Source organism: Lepisosteus oculatus, chromosome 2 (genome assembly GCF_040954835.1).
Source record: "Lepisosteus oculatus isolate fLepOcu1 chromosome 2, fLepOcu1.hap2, whole genome shotgun sequence".
Lineage (NCBI taxonomy): Eukaryota > Metazoa > Chordata > Actinopteri > Semionotiformes > Lepisosteidae > Lepisosteus > Lepisosteus oculatus.
Genome location: NC_090697.1, coordinates 61,304,033 through 61,324,747, shown reverse-complemented (window position 1 = coordinate 61,324,747; position 20,715 = coordinate 61,304,033). Strand labels below are relative to the sequence as shown.

Genomic DNA, 20,715 nt, shown 5'->3' with positions numbered 1-20,715 from the left:
CCATTAAAGTATTAACAGACCAGACCTCAATCTGAAGACTCTCGCCATGCCAAAGGATTCCTCAGCTCCGCCAAAGAAGCTAACGGGTCTTTTTTGCATAGACAGTATGTATAGTCAGTCAATAGCCCTACCCATTATTCCTGCTTCAGACAAACAACATACATCATCTTATCTTGGTAATCAGAAGATACTGTTTCATTGGCTTACTGAAAAAAAAAACACAACCAGCTTCGCTTACTTGGGGCAACTTGAGTGCAAATATCCAGAGCAAATTTTCAGTATGGCAGGAAAAATATTCAGGGCTGGAAGACATAATTTAAAAGACAAAACATTTGAGGACCTTACAATGATAAGATGCAACAATAGTGAATAAGAAATGTTGGATTAAAGGAAAAAAATAGCTCAGTGTCAATAACAACTCGGAGATGTTTGATTTGGACGTTTTTAAAGCAAGGTATAACTGCGTTTTTGTGAGTGATTTAACCGAGTTGCTTATGGCCACTCAATAGTACATGAGTTGACAGACACACTGTGTTAAAATAAATGTTTGGCACTCATTTTTTAAGACTAAGTGAAATTTCTTTGTATGACATTTCAGATAACAAGTTACATATTCTGTGTTCTGAAGGCTTTTTTTCCAATTCAATTTCCAATTTTTCTATTTTTCTCAATGTCTGAGTTGACCACAATTCTGCTCTAAGCTCATAATGAGTTAGGCTTACTGAACCATTAATTTTTGTTTTATTCCTGAAACATACTCATGATTTCCTTAGTACACTTTATTATTATATAATAATGATGTGTTGAAATTGGGATGGGAATGATACTTTAACAAAAAGTATTCGACATGCAGAATAGTCTCATAGTTTAAAATCAACCAGGTCATTGAAAAGATAAATTTAAGTGGAAAGCTGAATCCCAGCATCTGGCACAGGTTTTATGCTATTGTCTGACCTTGTTTTGAAACAGGTTTAAAATTCCAAGCAAACAGTAAGAACTTCATCAACCAAAATAATAAAGATCAGTTGTAATGTAAATTGGAGGACACAGGGCTACTCCAGGACCAGAATTGGGAACTACTACTTTAGTAGTTCTAGCATGCTTTGCTTCTGAGATCTTTTAAGAAGACATTACAACTACTGTCCTTAAATCCATTAAGATTCGTACAAAGTACAGTTAGGTTCAAAGAAAAACTAGACTCCTTGAGGAAACGGAGAGATTCCGTATAGGTTTTACATAACCAGTGAATACTGAAAGAAGGAAAGTCAAAGGCACATTTGTAACAGTTCCCTGTTTTATTGAAATACATCAGGTTAATATCTTCAATAATGAGTTATTGACATAAAAGAGCAGTGGATGGTCCAATACATTTTTTGACCTTCCACTTTTAAATACTTCTGTGCAAAAAGAATCTACATCACCTATAGTGGGATATCCCCTTTAATCTCCCCCAATTTTTAGAATGAGCCAAAATAAAAAAAGTGAAAAGCCAAACCTTTTTTTCGCCATCCTTTGTAATCCTAAAAAAAGTGATTACACCTACAACATGCAAAACTGTACATTATACTTACAGAAAATCCTACAAAAATAATTAAAATGATATGAAAAAGTAAATAACACAAAAGGCAATTAAACCTCATTGAAATGCAAACTATTTTTAAAGTTTAATTGTACCCCCCAGCTCCCATGCAGTTGTAATACTTTCACTTGGAAGATCAGTCTGCAATATTCTCATTTCTGGCAATTCTTCAATTATTTTACAATCTTCAGAGAACAACGGATGACCCTATGGGTAAGGAATATGCCACAACTAACAACGATTTTCTTGTTGATGTGTAGTTTGTTTTGTCTAATGCTTAAATAATCATTGGTTCAGAAATTCCTGAGTTTCAAATTTATGGGTTTCTTTACTGAAAGCATAAATATCCTGAAACCCATCCAACACACACATCACCTACCGAATAAAGTCTGCTTCCATTGCAGATACATTCTATTCCTCTGGGAAGAAAACTGAATACAAATAGGAATTGGTTAAAATTGATAAAAATGGAAATCCATGCAGTCATTTTATTCTTGATGAAAAGGAAATAAGGGATTTGCCTAATTTCATTTTCATTAGTTTTTTTCTAGAATGGATATATTACTGAATGTGTTCCCCTTTACCGAACTAGTGAATTCACCAGACTTGCAGGTTGCTCACTCTTGAGTTTGTGACACACTTGGGGTTACTTCTGAATCATGATGCCAGGGCTGTTATTCAATGAGAACTAGGCACCAATACACTTTACAAATAAAAAATAGAAGCTACATTTTGCAAACGTGCCAAAGAAACTTTTTTTTTCCGATGTGTAATAAATGCTGGAAAATCAGTGTCACCTGCCACATTTTGATATTTGTAAGATTTTAATTTTTCAAGCCCCTTTTGTATGTGGTTAACCTTAAAAAACAGTTTTTAAATATTCAGTCAAAGGAAGACCTCTGTGTTACCTGCACTATGTTTCTTTTCTTTAAATTGCAACTGGCTACCTTTATCATATAGTCTGTACAAAAACAAACAGAGCTTTAGGAATATTTATTTTTACCTGTAAGTGCATTTTAACATATATTTGTCAAAGGTAGAATGTAATGACTTGTAAAAGCTTTTACTTCAACCATCATGTTGATTTTTCTCCTGTTTTTATGTGCACAATAATGAAACTTCCACGCCAACTTATTTAAGAATTCCAGCTTCAATTCTTATCCCACCATCAGAGCTCTGTAAGGTCTTGAAGGCAAATCTGATCTCACTGTCAATACAGACATTACAGTTAACTAGAATAATCATCTGTGTGGACAATGTACAGTATGTGTTGGTATGGAAATATTAAGTAAGAATAATACATTTCTAATATATTAAGCAGAAACCACTGAAAAGTCTAAATCACAATAAAATGAAAATATAAAAAACAAAGTGCATCATAATGTGATTTATGGATATTTTTTTTCAAATTGATAACCTGAAAAGTAGCCAGATGCAAATTTAAAACATTATAAGTAAAAAAAACTAAATTTCTGGAGTGATCCTGTGTGTTGTTATTTGAAAATTTTTGCAGGTGTCAAATGTCAGAAAACAACTTCCCTTTCACAGGCTTCTACATCAGCACATTCCAGACATGGATTTTTTTTTGTTAGTTTTTCTTAACTTCATAAACCAGATAAACTCCAGCTCTATGTTACATCACATCCTTGAATGCTGAAGGGGCTTGTCTGCAAGGCACTGAAAGGGGAAAGGTCATTGCTCATCAAACCAACACCTTTCTGTGACATTGCTTGACAGAAAACTCTGGAGTGCTTAAAATTTTCAACAAACTGTCAGTTCATTGCTAAGATTTTATTCTGAATGGTTCTGGTTTATTTGACTCAGGTGTATAAATGCCTGAAAGGCATCAGGTGGAATCTTTAGAGGTGTCATTTCAAAACAGAAACATATGAGAAAAACGTTCACATTATCCACACAACTGTAGCCAGTTAATGATTCAAAAATTTTTGACATTTTCATTCAGACCTTCGTTAACAATAGAATTATATAATCCTGTATAATAATACATTCCGTCAACATCCCTAACTTTCAAAACACCTGTCATGAATGGAACCAGAATTTAAAGAATTTAGGTTTTCATATTTTTAAAGTGTTTTATTGAAATGATATCCCATCTTCAGTCACCTACTGCAATACAAAAGTTCTGCAACATGCAACAGAAATGCTTATGACTCTACAACACTGTGAGCCACCTCACTCCTCCCCATCCCTCCCAAACACAACCCTGCTTCTTTATTCCTCCCAACCACTGGTAAGAATTATCATTTAAATACAACTGAACATTTCACTCGGTGGTTATAGAGTACATTTTCTATACTTTTATCTGCTGCAATCACCAAAATACTAAAACAGGAAAATAAAAAGTCTACCGGCTAACACCGTGAAGTCCAATACACAGTACCATAAGGTTCTGTGACTAGTAAAACTATAAACAACTTTATATATACTTTTTATATATATATTTATATATAGAGAATTCTATAATCACAAGAGAAAACTTGTTTTTCTTTAGTAAAATAGCTCTTGGTGATCTGCTAAAGCACACATTCAGCTTATTAAAAAATAAAATAAAATGACTGGGTGCACTGAATTCCAAGGCTGTTGTTTAAAAAAAAAACTCTTTGGAAAGTGGAGCATTATTGCTGCAGCTGTGAAAACCTGGACCACAGTAAGCAATGGAAGTGAAAGTTCTTTTTGTCAAAGGCGTGGCACAGCTAAGAACGTGGGTTGGAAGGGAAATGGTGAATATTCACTTCAATTCCATTTCAAAGCTGTCATTTCAAAGAGGGAATTGAGGCAGCGGTACCACATGGTATTGGACAACTGCAGTAACCACTCTGAAAAATGTACAGCTTTAGAAAATGTCACTCAACCCCTTTCTTCAAGAAGTGCATAGGCACAGCTCAGAGTATTAACCCACCCCTCCTTCTGAAATCAGAATCCATCTTATTGTAGAATCTAGCTCAATTAAATGAGAGTAACAACTGGAGGAAAGCAGTGCATGAATATGCCCAAAGGAATAATAATTAACAAAAAACTCTTCTTGATGCACTCCTTTCACTCTACAACTGCAACCTTTTTATCATATATATATTATATTCTACTTAGGTTTTATTTACATTAGATTGGAGACCTCATAATTTATTCATTTTTGACTGTTGACCTCTGTAATTTCAGCTACCCTGCTTCATTATGGATGGAACCAGTGCTTGCGTTATGGGACGTTGTGGCGTACATTTTGACAGAAAACCAAAGTGCCAAAATAACTGGAGTCACCTCAAAGAACTTCACTGTGGAATGAAAAAAAAAACAACCTCTGGCACAGTCATCGTCTGAATACATACACTATACGTTTCTCGATAAATTCTTTGAAAGCTTGAGCGACTATAATTTTTATTGGGGGGTAAAGTGCTGCTTGCTTTTAAATCACTGCACTCATCAGCACTTGCAACAGAAAAGAGGACAACGAAGGGAAGGATGGAAAGTGTTTCCATAAATCCCCTGACATCATAAACAGCTAAAACTGAAAGACATCTCTCTCTTCCACCAGAAATGTACAAGATATTAACCACAAACCACAACAAAGCAGCAAAAAACAAACAAAATTAGAGCCTCCCCCCCCCCACTGCTTACCATATCTCCAAGAAAAAACTGCAAAATGAAGGGTTCAGTTTCTTAAGCTTAACAGAACAGATTCTACTATAAATACCAGAAGTCCTATCTATAAATCTTATACACGTGTTTATATACATATGCAATTGTTAAACACTCATTTTAAACAACTAATCCCAGTCAAATACAGATGATGGAGAACAAGCTGTATTGGCAACAACAGTTATGGAGTTCAGTAGTTATTCAGAGTTCGTGCGTGGAAAGATGTTCAGATGCCACACACCTCACCCCACTTTCACCAGGGGTTTTTTCTTTCCTCTTTCCTTTCTTTCCTTTTAGGGCATATTTGATTACTGTGGTTTGCACCGCTGGACACTGCCAGTAGCTGCAGACAGGGAGCGTGGTGCTGGGTGGAGCAGGTGGTTGTGGAGACTCTGGGAGGCGGAGGGGGGGTTGGGTGAACTCGAGTGTCTCGTCTCTCCGGAAGGCTTGGCAAAGGCTCATGTCTCCCACCCCATGCGGTCCGTGCTCTCCAGGGAAAGGGACTTGGTTTTGTGAGGCGAGGCCGGGCTGGGAGGGCTGCTCAGGTTGGAGCTATTGGAGGCCGTGGAGTGTCGGGGGGAATCTGAATCCTGCAGCGAGAAAGAAAGACAGCGGGTTACACACACACAATCTTTTTTTGTCTTTTCACGAACACTAAATCACGCAACAAGCATTGCTTCTGGAAAGCACGTCACCTAGCTAAATGCTGCATGGCAAAGTTACAAGCTGTTTTTTTTCCAGATAAATGTGACTTTTGTTCTGCGCTTTCCATTAACTTTTTCTTCTCTCCTTTAAGAATTCAGCTGAAGCTTAAGACACTCAAATTACAACTGATGAACCTGTTAATCATAAAAATTAATTTAACAGAATAGTACACCATGATTGTCTCGTTAAAACCTGACAGTTCCAGATCTTTTCATTTAGCTGAGGACACACCAACCTCATAAATGTGAGCGCAACACCTTAACTGACTAAAAGTCTTTAATGTGTATACAATTTTGCATAGCAACTGTGTTAAACGTGAAGATTTTTTCATTATTATCAGATTAGCCTTAATAAAAGCGAGGAACTCCTTTCCTCATTTTGCTTGTGGACAAAGAAGTCAAAAGCCCAGGTCACACTTGAAACTATAGTGGTCACAATTTAAAAATTGGATCCAGTTCCAATTAATGTATACATCACACAGTTATTTAATGAGCTTATTAATAATTTAATGGAATGATAAGTGTCGTACTATATACATCACACTTGCACACTCAGGACTTTCTGTTTTACATTACAGTATATACAGTACCTTGCTGACATTCAATACTATTTACATCTTATAAGGAACACTTCCAGAAGAAAACCAAATCTACTGTAAGAGTGAGATCTGTAATGGGCTGTATTGTTTGGAGACCTATATTTGGGGAGAAAAGTTTTTTAATAACACTAGGTCTCATGACTGATGGAAATGATGGTTATTAGATTTATTGTAAGGGATAGTGGACAGAGATGGAGTAAGAAAAAACAACCTTGCATCAGAGTCAAGCATCACACTTTCTGTATCCATAAATAAGGTAAGAATATGAATCTGTTTAAAAGTATGAGCTCCACTTGATAATATTGTTACTTAGCCCTATTCAGGGCAGGACACCAATCCAAACAGGGCACATACACACACATACTGGGGATGACTTATAGATGCTAATTAACCAAGACACTTAACCTTAACTTTGAGAAATGGGAGCAAACCAAAGTATTTGGCAAAAACAGACATGACCAGAGAGAGAACATGCAGCTTCTACATAGAAGGTACCACAGGCTGGAATCTAACAAGTCCCATGAGCTGACACTGCTGACTATCACACTGTCCTGTAGCTTTTAGAAAACACTAAAATAATTAGGTATCAATAACAGAAATTTCAGGTTTCATACATTATTCAATTTTAAACATACTGTATCACAGCAGTGCAGACAAAACTATTACACATATTTGTCATCATTAACTAGAATGGCATCACAATCTGTTAAATGTCGTGCGCCACAAGCCATTTTACAACAGCAAACAATATGAAATAATCTCAATAGCACGTGTAGTTGAAAGGAAACAGCTTGTAGCATCATACTGTTTTATCTTACTGTTTATACTACGATTTTTTTAATACAAAATCAGACCACTATCTCCTGCATGCCATGTGAAGGATCGCTTTCTCAGACATTCCTTGTCTATGTGTGTTTAGCCATTTTGACGAAAGAACCCATTCCTGTGATTGCAATTTAAGCCTACAATTTGCCGCAGTACAATTTCAGTTCAGTATTTAAAGGTCAAATTGCTAGTATTTTACAATTTCATATAATTATATTTCCATAAACTAATTAAAATTGTAAATTATAAAGCCTGTGTTGAATTATATCATGATCCAGAAGTCACTGGTTGCTGATGTTAGCAGTGCAAACACAACCAACACAGACCAGAGCTTCCCAATCCTACATAACAATGTTTTATTTTGGGGTTCTTGATTTTTCTCCATGACATGAAATGAGGTAGTTTGAATGTCTCCCTCATAGTAAAGGCTTTTTTATATGCTGTTTTTACAGTGACTGAGGTTTCTGTATGAAAGACTGCAGTACACATGTACCCTTGATCACTATATTTGGTGGACAGTTATATCATTGTCTAGCAGCTACAATGCAGAATGAATATTTCATCATTCTGTGTGTTCTTGACAGCCTGCAGATGACAATGTCAGTGGGGTTTTGTACTGGGTACACATTCACAGATAGTGAAGCAATAGATGTGATACACCAATGACATAAACACCACAGAAAAGGCACAATTGCAGAAGTTGGATCCACAGTTCATGGGATCCTGTAAAACGCCACTATGTAGAAAAAGATAAGAATAAATAAGATCGATATTGATGGTCACTTCTATTTGATAATTATATAGATTATAAATTATAATCTATGAATTATTTTCACAACACTCAAAGCAGTACATATAATACTATACCAGACAATACAAAAACAAACAGTGGAAATTTGCACAGCAAATTGACTTAGTGGAACCAAGAGTAAAAGTAAAGTATACATTAAAAGATTTAGTGAAAAGTGTGCTGAAGGGGAATACTGAATGTGTTGTCACTCATAGAATCTCAAATGGATTTGGGCAGTGAATTCCACTGATGTGATGCTGCACACAAGAAGACTACTGCTGAATCAGCACATCTCAGACTACATAATATATACTTAAGATATATATTATTTATATACAATAGCCCATAACATGCTTCATATTGATGGAATGAATGCTGAAAGAGATTAAATCTCTGTACCAGGCTTAGAGTGATCTTTGACGGTCCCTTGAGGTGTACAAATATATCTTCAGTTGCCTTTAAGCAAAAACATATAAGCTAGTGGCAGCAGAACATGAAGCAAATCACTTCTTAAAATCTACTGCTGCCTGTCTTCCTGTCTTATGAAAACAGAAGCAGAGTAGGGGCCTCATTAACAAAAATCCATCAAATTATATACTGGACTGAGATGGAAGTTGTCTACCTGAGTGTGGTATCCTTGGCTCTGGAAAAACCATTTGGTGATATAGTACACCTTTGCTTTTAACAGGATTTTCCAAGCATGTCTCTGGATTTGGGCATGAGTTACATTCCTGGCTACACACACCTGTCAGAATACACTGCAGTTGCAGAATTGTTCAGTTCAATAAGGATTACACATACATATAAACAGTCTGGAAATTTTGCTTTAATAATTTGTGTGTGCATTTTAAGGGTCAAGTGATAAAACAACAGCAAAATGCAATGGTTTTAATTCAACCAATAATATATTAATCTTCAAATGTTATTCTTATTTTACATAGGTGTACTAATCATGACGTTTATGAGATGGAGTTCCAAATCAGGATGAATAATCAACTTTCAATTGACTAATCAATATTTAAGTCTTTAATACTGCACTTAATGCCATGTCTTTGTCAGCGTTTCTTATAAAAGACAGACACAAAGAGGCTGTTCTCTGTTTGATACCGATATATTGCACATTTACACTTAATGAATGGCATTTATGTATTCAAAAAGAGACCAAAGAAGCTGTTTTTTGGTGTTAAAAGTATCAAATAAGAATAAGAATAAAACATATTTTGTAAGATGTGCATTTCTAATAATTCAGAATATTTGTTCTATTGATCCTTTTCTGAAACTAACGAGCTTGCTGTATGAATCATGCTTCTTGGATTGAATCTGACTGTTGAGAGATAGAGAGAAACAGGACAATAACTAAAACAATGAGGAAGTGCTGTATTTCACTCAACTGAGGCATACTGCTCCTTAAATGGGTCACCTCCTTTTTAAGGTCACCTTCCAATTCCACTAATGGATCCCTTTGACCTGTCACTTTGACAGCCTGAAGCACTGAAAAAACCTGTCCTCGTGTGAACACAATTTCTACACAAGCTTGTTGAATTCCCCTCATTTTTCCCTACACTGCACTTTATATACTCACTTTTTCTACTTTGTCTTCTCTCACACATTCTGTTGAATAAGCACAACAAAAGTACTTCCTGATTTTTTTCATCACTCATTCTAGAGGAAATAGAAATGAGCAGGCACACACGCTGATCGACGTGTTTTGCGATACATCTGCTCTTTTTGAGCTACTGTGACCACTCTGTAAATGATTTATCATTATCGCTGTAATTCCAAGTGTGCCTGGGGCTTTAGCTTTAGAAAAACCCAGCTTGAGTGGAACATGAAACAAACCACAAAATAAAATCAATTTTACCATTAACACTTCTTTCAGTTGTAACTGAGATTAACATGTCTTCAACAGATGCAAGCCAAATCTTTAAAAGAGAGTATAAGAAACTCTGGAGGAAAACATGGAAAATCAGAAAGCCTACTGGTAACATCCTAGAGTGAAAAAGGTTGCAGAAAGCTGTTGAAGTAATCACATTGAGGCTCACATGCAAAGCATGACACGAGCCATTGCCATGACTAATCTGGTCTGCCCACCCACCTTCTGGCCTTGCAACATCTTTGAAACAAAAGCTTGGTCATTCTGGATGCAGCTCATGCTGGCAAATTTTGTCATTGCAGTTTTATTATCTGAACAAACTGTGCAAGGAGGAATGACCATGGACTTACTGACCCAGTGAAGCACTGACTTTTTGTTTTGCCTCTCATGCCTCAATAGGCAGGGTAGTTTATAGGGGAAGGGGTGAGTGTGTGTTGGCGTTTACCTTAATTTTACTAAGCAGGGTCCTTAAAGCCCTTTTCAGATCAGGAGTCTTCTCTGATGGTGATACAGCCTGCCACTGGAGAGGAAAATTACACTCAGCTCCCACGATCGAGAACGGCATCCATATCTCAAAGTTTGGGAGGGGGGACAAAATGTGTGAGAGCAGACTGCCTTCTCCCTTAGCTCAGCTGTCTATCACATTGCTGGCACTCTTTTAGCAAAAAAAAAAGCTTTTTCTTTTCACGATGAGGTTGTAAATTCATACAAGTTGAGAACTTAAAGTGATGTCAGTTTACATTCCTCTACCAGGATCCTGCAGAACTGTCAACAGCAGCTCCTAGAGAAAGATGCAGCTCCCGGCACATTAAAGACTGAGCAAACCGGTTTCCCTGACAGCTCTGAGTGACTTCAGACAGCAGCCTTAATGATGCACCCTTGCAGGAGGATAACAGCTTCTCATGTGAAACACTGGTCAATATTGGGACGATAAAAATATTGAGATTTATTGAGAAATTATGCTGTAAAAATTATCTGACAACTTGCTCTTTTTTCACAATGCCTGGTATATATAGTTTCATATACTGTAGATACTGTATAACATGAAATTTATTTTTTTCCCCTGACTTCCGAATTGAATGTTTTTTTCAGGTTCACTTTGTCACCTTGAGCTTTGCAATCAACGATGCTTAAAGGTGGGAAAGGGAAAGGTATTATCAGCTGCCTGGCAAACCCCATCAGTGCTAGTACTGAGACCAAGGAGGAAGCTTTAACTCACCCAACACTGAATCTGGCTGATTGGGTTGAAACAATCCACTCCAGTCCCCACCCCTTCCACCCTTCCCCACTGCCATAGTACACTAGAGTTTGTGTTTGGAATTGAAGCTCAAGAAGACCTAAGCACCTCCTATTTGATATTTCAGCCTTTTGATACTGCTGTTTGTTTTTTACCTGCTGCAATTACATTAATTTAAATTAGTTTTGTTAGCTACGGATTCCAAATATTGTGATATTTGTAACTAATATTAGTAGGTTATTGATCTAGGGCCAAGTATACAACCACCCCAAAGGAAAGTGGCATGCCTGAGATAATATTTACTCTTGCTACCAAGATTGTCATTTACTCATATGCGTCTCTTATAGTATATTGTTATTTACTCAAGTGACTGATTCTTGGAGTTTATCCAAGGGTGCAAGGAAACTAAAAATACAATTTTTTCATAGCATTACAAGTTGTAAAATCTCAGTTATTCAGTACTGCTTTGGACAACTTGCACTTTCAAGCTGTTGATATTAGACTGGATAGTCAGAGGATTATTTTTCAAGCATCTTCGAATCTAACATCGTGCTTGGGAAAGTTACATGTGTGAATTCACACCAAGGAAGCATCTGAAGGCAAATCACGTTTATGATTAAAGGTTTCTTAAAAAACAGCAGGATGCAAAAGCAAATGTGTGATCTAGGAGGCTTTCGTCTTCTATCATTGTAATACAATGAAAAGAAAGTTTTTTTGTGGTAGTGTGGGATCATAGATTAATCCGGGGTGAGACCTAAAGGAGACTTCCCAGAGATTTAAAGAAAGTGTTTTATTTTGCCTTGAACAAAAACTAAAAGATTAGATTCAAGACTTAGTTTGTCCAAAGGAGTACAATCATATTTGACAGACATTAAGTCAGAAGAAAGGGACTGTTACTACTACAGAGATAACTTTAGAGCTAGAACTCGGTAGCTTGCTCTACCGAGAATGAGCTAGAAACGTAGCATTTTGCCTGTTAGTTAAAGACTAGGGTTAAATCACAGATCAAGAGATACTGGGACAAATATTATTGTTGGGATGAATCACAGCCTGTACAAGGATGGGAATAGTAATGTGCATTAACAGGAGTAGACAGGCCATGGCCCTGCCAGTGAAAAGGTTATACTAACCTTCTGGGAAACAAGATCTACAATACATGGTTTATGTGTGGGGATCCCTCATATCCATACGACCCAGATGAAGGATCTTACACAGTTTGTTAAATAACCACTTAAAATGTTAAATCTTTGAAATATGTTAAACAAAAAAATATATATTAGTCTTCTTGCATTGTTTACATATCCACATTTTATGATCTGCCAGATATAGGGAACACAGCCAAATCAACACATTTGCATTGTACTCTGTCATACAGTGACAGAAAGTTGTGTAATGAGAATAAATTGTGAATAATCAAGCAATACTAGCCACAAGTTCACTTAGAACATGCATATCAAAGAACAGAAACCTTTATCTTCAGTATTCAGTCTACGGCTATAGCATGAATAGGGTGTGTTGCTAAGGAACAGAAATGACCTGCATGAACCCAAGTCCTGTGTGCTTTTCAAGACATTTCCAAACAACATTTGAAGAAAGGTTAGAGCTTTAAAATGATAAGAAGTGTACCGGTGACTCATGCCTCAGCAGGCAGAATATGCCACATTAAGAAGATGAGGTGTCTGTCACAATAATAGGGGGGCAATTTTCAAAGCCTTTTACCCCAGAGCAAAAAATTAAAAGACTGTAGCAGAGTTCATAGTTGAGATCCTTTGTGGTAATATCTGACTTTTAGACACATTCTTTCTGAGCACAGTTACAGTTTTAATATGGCATCTCATTACCTCTCTTTCAAATTGTGAAATGGGCGCATCGCCTCCTCCATCCATTCCCCCTGAGGACAGAGACCCATCAGACGGTGATGTCATGGGCTGTCGTTTTGACCCATAGCTCCCTCCTGAGAACTCCCTCCTCAGAGCACTGCCATTCTGTGCAGTGGATCCTACAGGACAACATTCACAAAGGTCAGACAGCCAGTCTTGTAATATCTATATAGCCGCAATCACAAATTATTGGTGGCCTAGTCAATATATCTCTTTTTTTGCTATACATAGTTTTGCATTTGACCATTAAAAGAGGTTAAAGGTCATGAAGAAGGACATTTGTTTAACAGATCACATACTGCAGGGTTTCCTATATGAGCTCTATCAAAGTGGAATGCATCTTTTCTTAATGGACAAATTAATGGACAAATCCAATATGACAGTTAAGTCAATTCACCTGTCATGAGCAAGTCTAAATCTTGGACATGGAGCATTATTGCACACCAAGGATCAGATCTATACATTCACTGGGTTCAAATAAGATTTTAGAAATTCTTGGAAAAGAAAGGATTGAGAAGAAATGTCTTGAAAACGTGCTTAAGGGAGCCTTACAATGTAACCAATTAGTTTCAGTTCAACAATCTCATTACATCCACGCTGAGCTGAGACTGCAAGACGTTTCATGAGTCCACCACCAAGACACAATGAAACATACTGTATTCAAATTGCCACATCTTCAAATTTGTTTTGTTTTTGGAAGGCAAGTTTAAAGAACATTTTGATCTTAACAGTTTTAAATGTCATAAGTTTTTAATTTTATGAGAGAACACAACCTACTTTATGTCTATCGAGTTTCAACTTTAGGAGATGTGTTTTTCCATTAAATCATGTCACCAATCACATTGTCACAAACAGAATTTTATGATGGAAATAGCTTCCAAGACCCTCCAACTTCCAATGTTCTCAGAAATACTCCAAATTCCTCTAAATGTTTTCAAAATTCAAATCTGGCTGCCAAACCACAACATCCTAGTATAATGTTCTCTCTGATACAGCTTTGCACAGGTCTTTACAATCCTGCCAGATCACAGGAGGTTTTGCCAATAGGTTTGAATATGAAATGTATTTGAATATTACAGCAGAATAATGGAAGAAACAAAAAACAGAATAATAACAATAGCATTTCTGCATATCTGATGCATATCTGCAGAACTACAATCTCCAATTTGACTCCTGTATGCATTACAACATAAATAAGGTAACAACATGTTAAGGTTGTTTTATTAATGCACACATAGGAAAGTAAAGGAACTAAACAATCTCATGACCTTTAACACATAGCAAAACTAATTAGGAATACACTGATGACAGACTTTTTTTTACTACATTAACTACAATCATATGGCAATATCCAAAGTATATGAAAGGTTGAGGGAGTCCCTGATGAGGAAAAAAAACTATGGACGTGTGACAGAGAAGCATGTCTGCCACTGCATTTCTTTTTAATGAATAATACACATGATACATGATAATGGTCCAAACCTAGGCCATGTCATTAGCTGTGACTGGAATTCCCCAAAGTGGTGCCGTACAATTGTATAAGTGCCACAGAGGCTGGATGAATATTAATTAGGTTGGCCCTCTTAGCCTTAGTTATAACAAGGGCAACTCTGACCTGCTGGGCACCAGCGTGTTTTGCTGTTTTGTCAGTGAAGAAAGATGTATTGCTAAACTAATGAACAACTCTTCTGTATTCTTCTGTACTGTCTGCAGTCTATCAAAAAATGAATGGCCCTGAGAGATATGCTAGGACATTTATCTTGATCATTTATCTTTAAATAGGTCCTCATTCTCCCTGTAACATATGGGCATGAGGTCAATATATTGAGTTATGAATAACAGGGGATTCCAAACTAGGTGGGAACAAAATACAAAACAATTTATATTTCCAAGTGAAAAAACACCGTAACATTTTATGTATTGCACAGTTTATTGTGACTCCACCGTTCTCAGATGTAATGCAGTTAGTTCATCTGACTGCAATTATGTATTGTAGAAATATTTCATGTATAATGGCTTAGTTTCTTTGAGCTCAGTTTATTAGAAGGGTTGTAAAAATTAAAACAACAAAAACAAAACTTTTCATCACTTCAAATTTTAAGTAGTGTGTCCTTACCAACTAAAAATAAATGCCAGAATTTAAAATGTGAAGCGTTTCCGATTCAACGTTTATTCCCGTTCATATGCAGCAGGCCAGTGACTCACACTCACTGACACACAGAAACGCTCTGCTCTAAGGAAGACGCACTCACTTGTGCCAAGTCCACTGCTCGCGCTCATCGAACGGCCTGGCTCAGTACGTGACTTAGTGATGGAAGGGATGCTCACAGACCCGCTGAACATTGTGCGGCTCTCCTGAGGACGGACGTTCTAGTGATCAGACACCATGGGGGAAGCAAGCAAGCGAGAATAAAAAAAAATGAGAGAAAAAACAGATTAACATTAGTAATAAATAGTAACAGATTAAGAAAGGGAAAACAATTTCCAGACCGGTAAACTACCCACAGTCTTTTATTTAAATTATATCAAATATTTTACTGAATATTTGAACAGTTCCAATGATATTTTCCACTGTTAAAAAAGCCTAGTTTGAGCCTAGTAGGAGCTCTTGGTTTATTCTCTACAAGCACTTCAAAACAATTAATTGACTAATAATAGAGCACCTACCACATTTGCCTTTCAATTTATTATTAATTCCCAATTTATAACATCTAAAGCTTAAATACTACTACAAAAATGCATTTTCTATTCAACAAAGTGAACGTTCAAATGTCTTTGAGCTAGTAGTTGAACGGCAGAAATTCCATCCATATGCAACACATTTTTACAGGGAATTCAAGGGTTTTCATTCACAAACCAGACATTTAGACAAATTGTTGTCAATTATGCAGAAGTCTCATTAGAGCCTCATGAGATGTACATATAAAAAATAAATAAGTATGAGGGTCAGCTGAGTTCAGATGCTGTAAATTAGAAGACAAATAGCGTTAACAAGACAAAGAGAATGCATTAATGTAAAATAAAACAGGAAATAATGCAATTGCATGAATATTACATGAAATTTTAAAAAAATTACAACCACTTGCAGACCTATACATATACAGTAGCTTATAATAAAAGGTTATCATACTTTCTATTAGCGTTTTTGCTTCCGCCTACAGGATCCAAGCAGCCCGCCGCATAAAAAAAACCTTTAGGCTTTTTTACACTTTTTTTCTAACTGCAGAATCATCTTCAGCCAGCTTATCTACTTCATGCATCACCCTTAAATCCATAAAAGGCTTAGGGGAATTAAAAAAAATACTTTAGTGTTTAAAGCAACTGACCTGTATATTGTTTTAGCAGGATACTGTCCTGTTTTCTAGTCAGACCTAAATGTATTTAACCCCAGGCATTTTTGTTATTGATTGTTGCTGGAAGCTTTCTGAAAAAAACACCTCTGAAGAGATTTTAGTTTTTTTCTTGCCTCAAATGTCCACTACAGGGATATTTAAAAGTTTTATTTTTTTCTGTGTTTTTAATTTAAATTGTTTTCTGCTGTACATATGTTGAAGATGAAATAATACATAATAAGACAATAATTATACAAATATATCATTCCATTTACTAAAACTTACTTTTATTTTGCTGTTCTAAACAAATTATGTATTATTTTCATCTCTCTCTCCACGATAACTAAAGACCAAATACTGTCTAATGTGTGCATTTATGACTTCCATCTGTCACTTTATTAGTGATGACTGCCAAGGGGCCCCATATTGCAATTTTGATAGCATGGAAATGTAATACAAGAACACTTTCAGTTTAGGACCCATGTGATCAATCTCATATCACATCATGAATGTGATCATATCTTCTTGTTATTAGCTATAACCAGCTGAGCTACCAGGTTTTGATTCTATACAGTACTTGTGACAACCAAAATTTTTCATGGCACAAAACAATTCTGTGAAAAAAAACAACATATTACTGTTTAGGTTTAACAGACAGACTGGAAGGTCTGGTCACAGTAAATACCATAAAATAAGAAATTAAGGGCAGCAAATTAAAGATGACCATTGCTAAATAATCCAACAGAGTTTAGGCTTTTATAAAAGTTATATTGTATCAACTCCTTTCAGTACATAATAATAAGAGTTTTTTTTAATGTCATGTATTGTGTTCTTGTACGTAGCCTTTTTTATTTCATTGAACCTCGAAGAAAGTGGGAATTGATTGATTAATCAAAACAAATTCAAAAAGAGTCATCATAGACTCACAGAGATTGCACTTTGCAGAGAGAAGAGTATAGAAACTAAGAGTTTGTTAAAATTTCCAGACACTACAGAACTGCAAGCCATGGTAAAGAAGACAGGAGCATAAATGGTGCAGGTGGCAGTGCCGATGCAAAAAGACAAAGCATGCCAAGCATTTGTTTCTATGGTACAGTGAGACACTAGACATATCACACTTCAAAAAACACACTTGGATAGATTTTACACAGTAGGTTTTTTTTGGAGTTAATTAAATATATTCGAAGCCATACTATAGTCAAGTGCTCAAGTGCTGAAGGCTGCTTGACTGTTTTGTCTGTAGTTGCTTCTGTGGGTTATCCCATGAGTGATATGAAACACTAATTAGTTTGGGCTCTGACCCTTGGGTTGTAAAAGTGTGTGACGTCCTAGATAATTCACTGATTACTAGTATATAAATGCAAACATTATAATAACTTGTGATTCAATAAATAGAAAAAAAAATGTGTCACTTTTATCTTGAATCCTACACTCCATTTTAATGATCAATTGCCTTAAACTTGTTTTACCTTCTGCTTGTTGCTCAGTTTGTGAGTGTGCAACACTATGAAAGTGAGCACATTTATGCACACAATTGCAAAACAATTATTATATATATATTCTTAAACTATTTGTTGGCAACAGACTATGATATTCCAGCTCATAAAATGTTATATTTTGGCTTCTTATTTACATTTCATTTATACTTAAAATGAAACAAAGCAGTGAATACTTATAACCCTACAGCCACAGAGAAATTTTAAAAAGACTCACCAGATTAATTTCTGGTCTCAAAGGTATGTCATATACAGACAAATTTAAGAGACAGAATCTCTTTAGAATTAAAAGGGGCAGAGACTGGCAATTGATTGACTGTAACTGGCTCCACAGTGAAATGAAGACTCAGGCATAACAAACAGAAATTAAGAGCATGTCTATCTTGGATTAGAAATAGGTGACATTAAAAAAAATAGCTGTCGAGGAAAGTAAAATCATGCTACTCTGACAGGCTTCCTGAGACCCTTCATAAAAGAGCCAAATTAGGTTTTTGACTAATAAGAAATTAGCACTAATTAAAAGGAAAAAAATGAAATGGCTTTTCTAACTTTTTAGGATCCAAATAGATCAGGTGTCAATGTAAATACACTATCCAAGACTAACGTTTGTGAAAACTGAAATCTGGTGTACTGTGCCACTGCGTTTTCTGTTAGTTTAATACAACACGTCACATACACACAGAGGAATGAGGCACACAAACTTGCGCAGTGGGCAGCCACAGGCACAGCACACAGCAGGCCATACCCGTGACAAAATGGAGCATGGAGTCCCAGGGACAGAGCGTAGCGATGGAGAGTAGGAAAGGTTTATGGAATCGTGAGAGAGGAAATTTTCTGCGGAATGGACGGTCATATGATAGACGTGCTCAAAGTTGGTGGGGGTGGAGATCAGTCGCAGGTGTGGAGAAGGGGATGGCTGAGGAGTACCTGGCTACCAGAGGAACCCAGAGAAGACAGTCAGGATGGAGGAGGGGGCAGGCAGGATGGTGGGGGAGTGAGCTTTTAGACATCCATAATGAACATACAGTGGAAAAAACAAATCAATGTGCTATTTCACATTTCTAGTATCATTCACACAGATGTTTTCATTCTTGCCTTTAGGTGAAAAAAAAAAACTGTCTACACTCTTTCATAACAGCAAGTCTATTTTTTATAAAGATGGCATATTTATAAAAACAGTTACTGCTAGGCTGTATTTTGGAACCAAACAAAATTTCAAAATGAAAAAACAACTGTAGGTTTTTTTTATTAGATTTAATCTGAATTTCTTTTATGTGAACCGATTTTGTTTCAACTAAAACTTCAACTCAACTCCTTAAACCTTTGTTGGCTTAATCCTATGTAAAAGTTTTCAGCTTTCAAAAAATGAGAAAAAGTTAAAAATAGCAATTATTTAATATTGAGTACTAGTATGAGCATTCCTGGAACTGTAGCACTGCAATAAAAACTATAGAATTAATACCTACAATTAAATTATGAGAATAATACTTCCTACAGTACAATTCTCACTTGGTGGCTGCATTAATTGTGAAGCTCTTTGTTACTACAGGGAAGTCATCGAACAGGCTGATACCTGAGAAAGTGATTTCTGTTTGTTGAGTTTCTTGGCAGTTGTATAACTACATGTATAACTATATTATTTCTAAAACAAAGGACTGAGGTGAAGCAAACTTAGTTCAATTAAGGTTGAATTAGCCTAGGTAATTACGAACTAATCAGAAACGTAATATGGAAAACACAGGGCAGCCAAATTGCTAGTTTTGGGATAGACTAGACTGAAGGATAAGACAGCTCTTAGGCATGGGGCTGTGTGTGAGTTTAGATATTGCACCACACAGCTTAAAAAACAGAAATTTACATGTGCAAAATGAATGCTAGGGACAAAAAAACAATTGAAAATTAAATGTTATTTGATATCAGTGACTGCGTATCTGACTACAAAGATGCCTCTGAAGAATATGACCAGGTTTTTAATTTCTTTATAAACTACACTACAAAGCAAGTATGTTAAACTAACATAACACTTAGAGAAAATAAAAACAAACATTTTTTAGAATACTCCAAATAAGCCAAGTCATATATTAACACAAATTCAGGAAGTATTCTTCACTATAGGACTGATACAGAAATGTGTGGGAAACAAAGCTCAAAACATGGATGAAACATGATGTTGTAAAGCTTCAAAAAAGCTTTTTCTGATTACGTCTTTGTGTCCCTAATTGTCCTTAAGAATGTGCGCTAACAAGAACAGAAGAAAAACAAAAAGTTTTGAATGGATATGGTTTCTTTTGAAAATGAAAGGCAACACAGGAGTTGTGACAGTGAAGCGTAGGAGGACTTGCTTTATTCATAGAAATAAAGCAAGAGACACTGGTTAGCACTCCCTTACCATGGGCAGATCTTTCAATATCTGGATGCCATCCCCAGGCCCCATGTGTACAACGTGGTTAAAATTCGTTGGGTTGGAAATGAGTTTATTTCTCATCTCTGGGTCTCTCAGCATTTCTCTGCACACAAAAAAATCAATGACGTCATTAACAAAAAGTCTTAAAAAATGACAGCAAAACTATTGTATGAGTTACATTTTCAAAAATCTGAACTCCACATTAATGTCATGTTTTGGGTAATACAACACAGTGGTTAAATCAACAAGAATATGTTATACATGTATTATTAATACATTATATTGGAATATTAAACATTACAATTGAATGACACTGATAGGTATTTCAGTGCTTTCTCTTCC

At 36.0% G+C, this 20,715-nt stretch overlaps 1 protein-coding gene across 3 annotated transcripts in view; it reads right to left on the bottom strand.

The window, feature by feature from the left end:
* Positions 1-1,276: 1,276 nt before the first annotated feature.
* cdc42bpab (CDC42 binding protein kinase alpha (DMPK-like) b) overlaps positions 1,277-20,715 on the bottom strand; it is a 190,875-nt gene continuing 171,436 nt past the window's right edge. For 2 of the 3 annotated variants that reach the window (XM_069180002.1, XM_069180006.1), the window contains 5 exons: positions 20,359-20,476; positions 18,715-18,900; positions 15,394-15,511; positions 13,103-13,260; positions 1,277-5,823 (listed from right to left, as the gene is read on the bottom strand). In XM_069180002.1, the coding sequence (XP_069036103.1) occupies positions 5,692-5,823; positions 13,103-13,260; positions 15,394-15,511; positions 18,715-18,900; positions 20,359-20,476 (712 nt within the window). In that variant the 3' untranslated portion in view covers positions 1,277-5,691. The remainder of the gene's footprint in view (positions 5,824-13,102; positions 13,261-15,393; positions 15,512-18,714; positions 18,901-20,358; positions 20,477-20,715) is intronic. The other variant, XM_069180007.1, reaches the window with a different exon arrangement.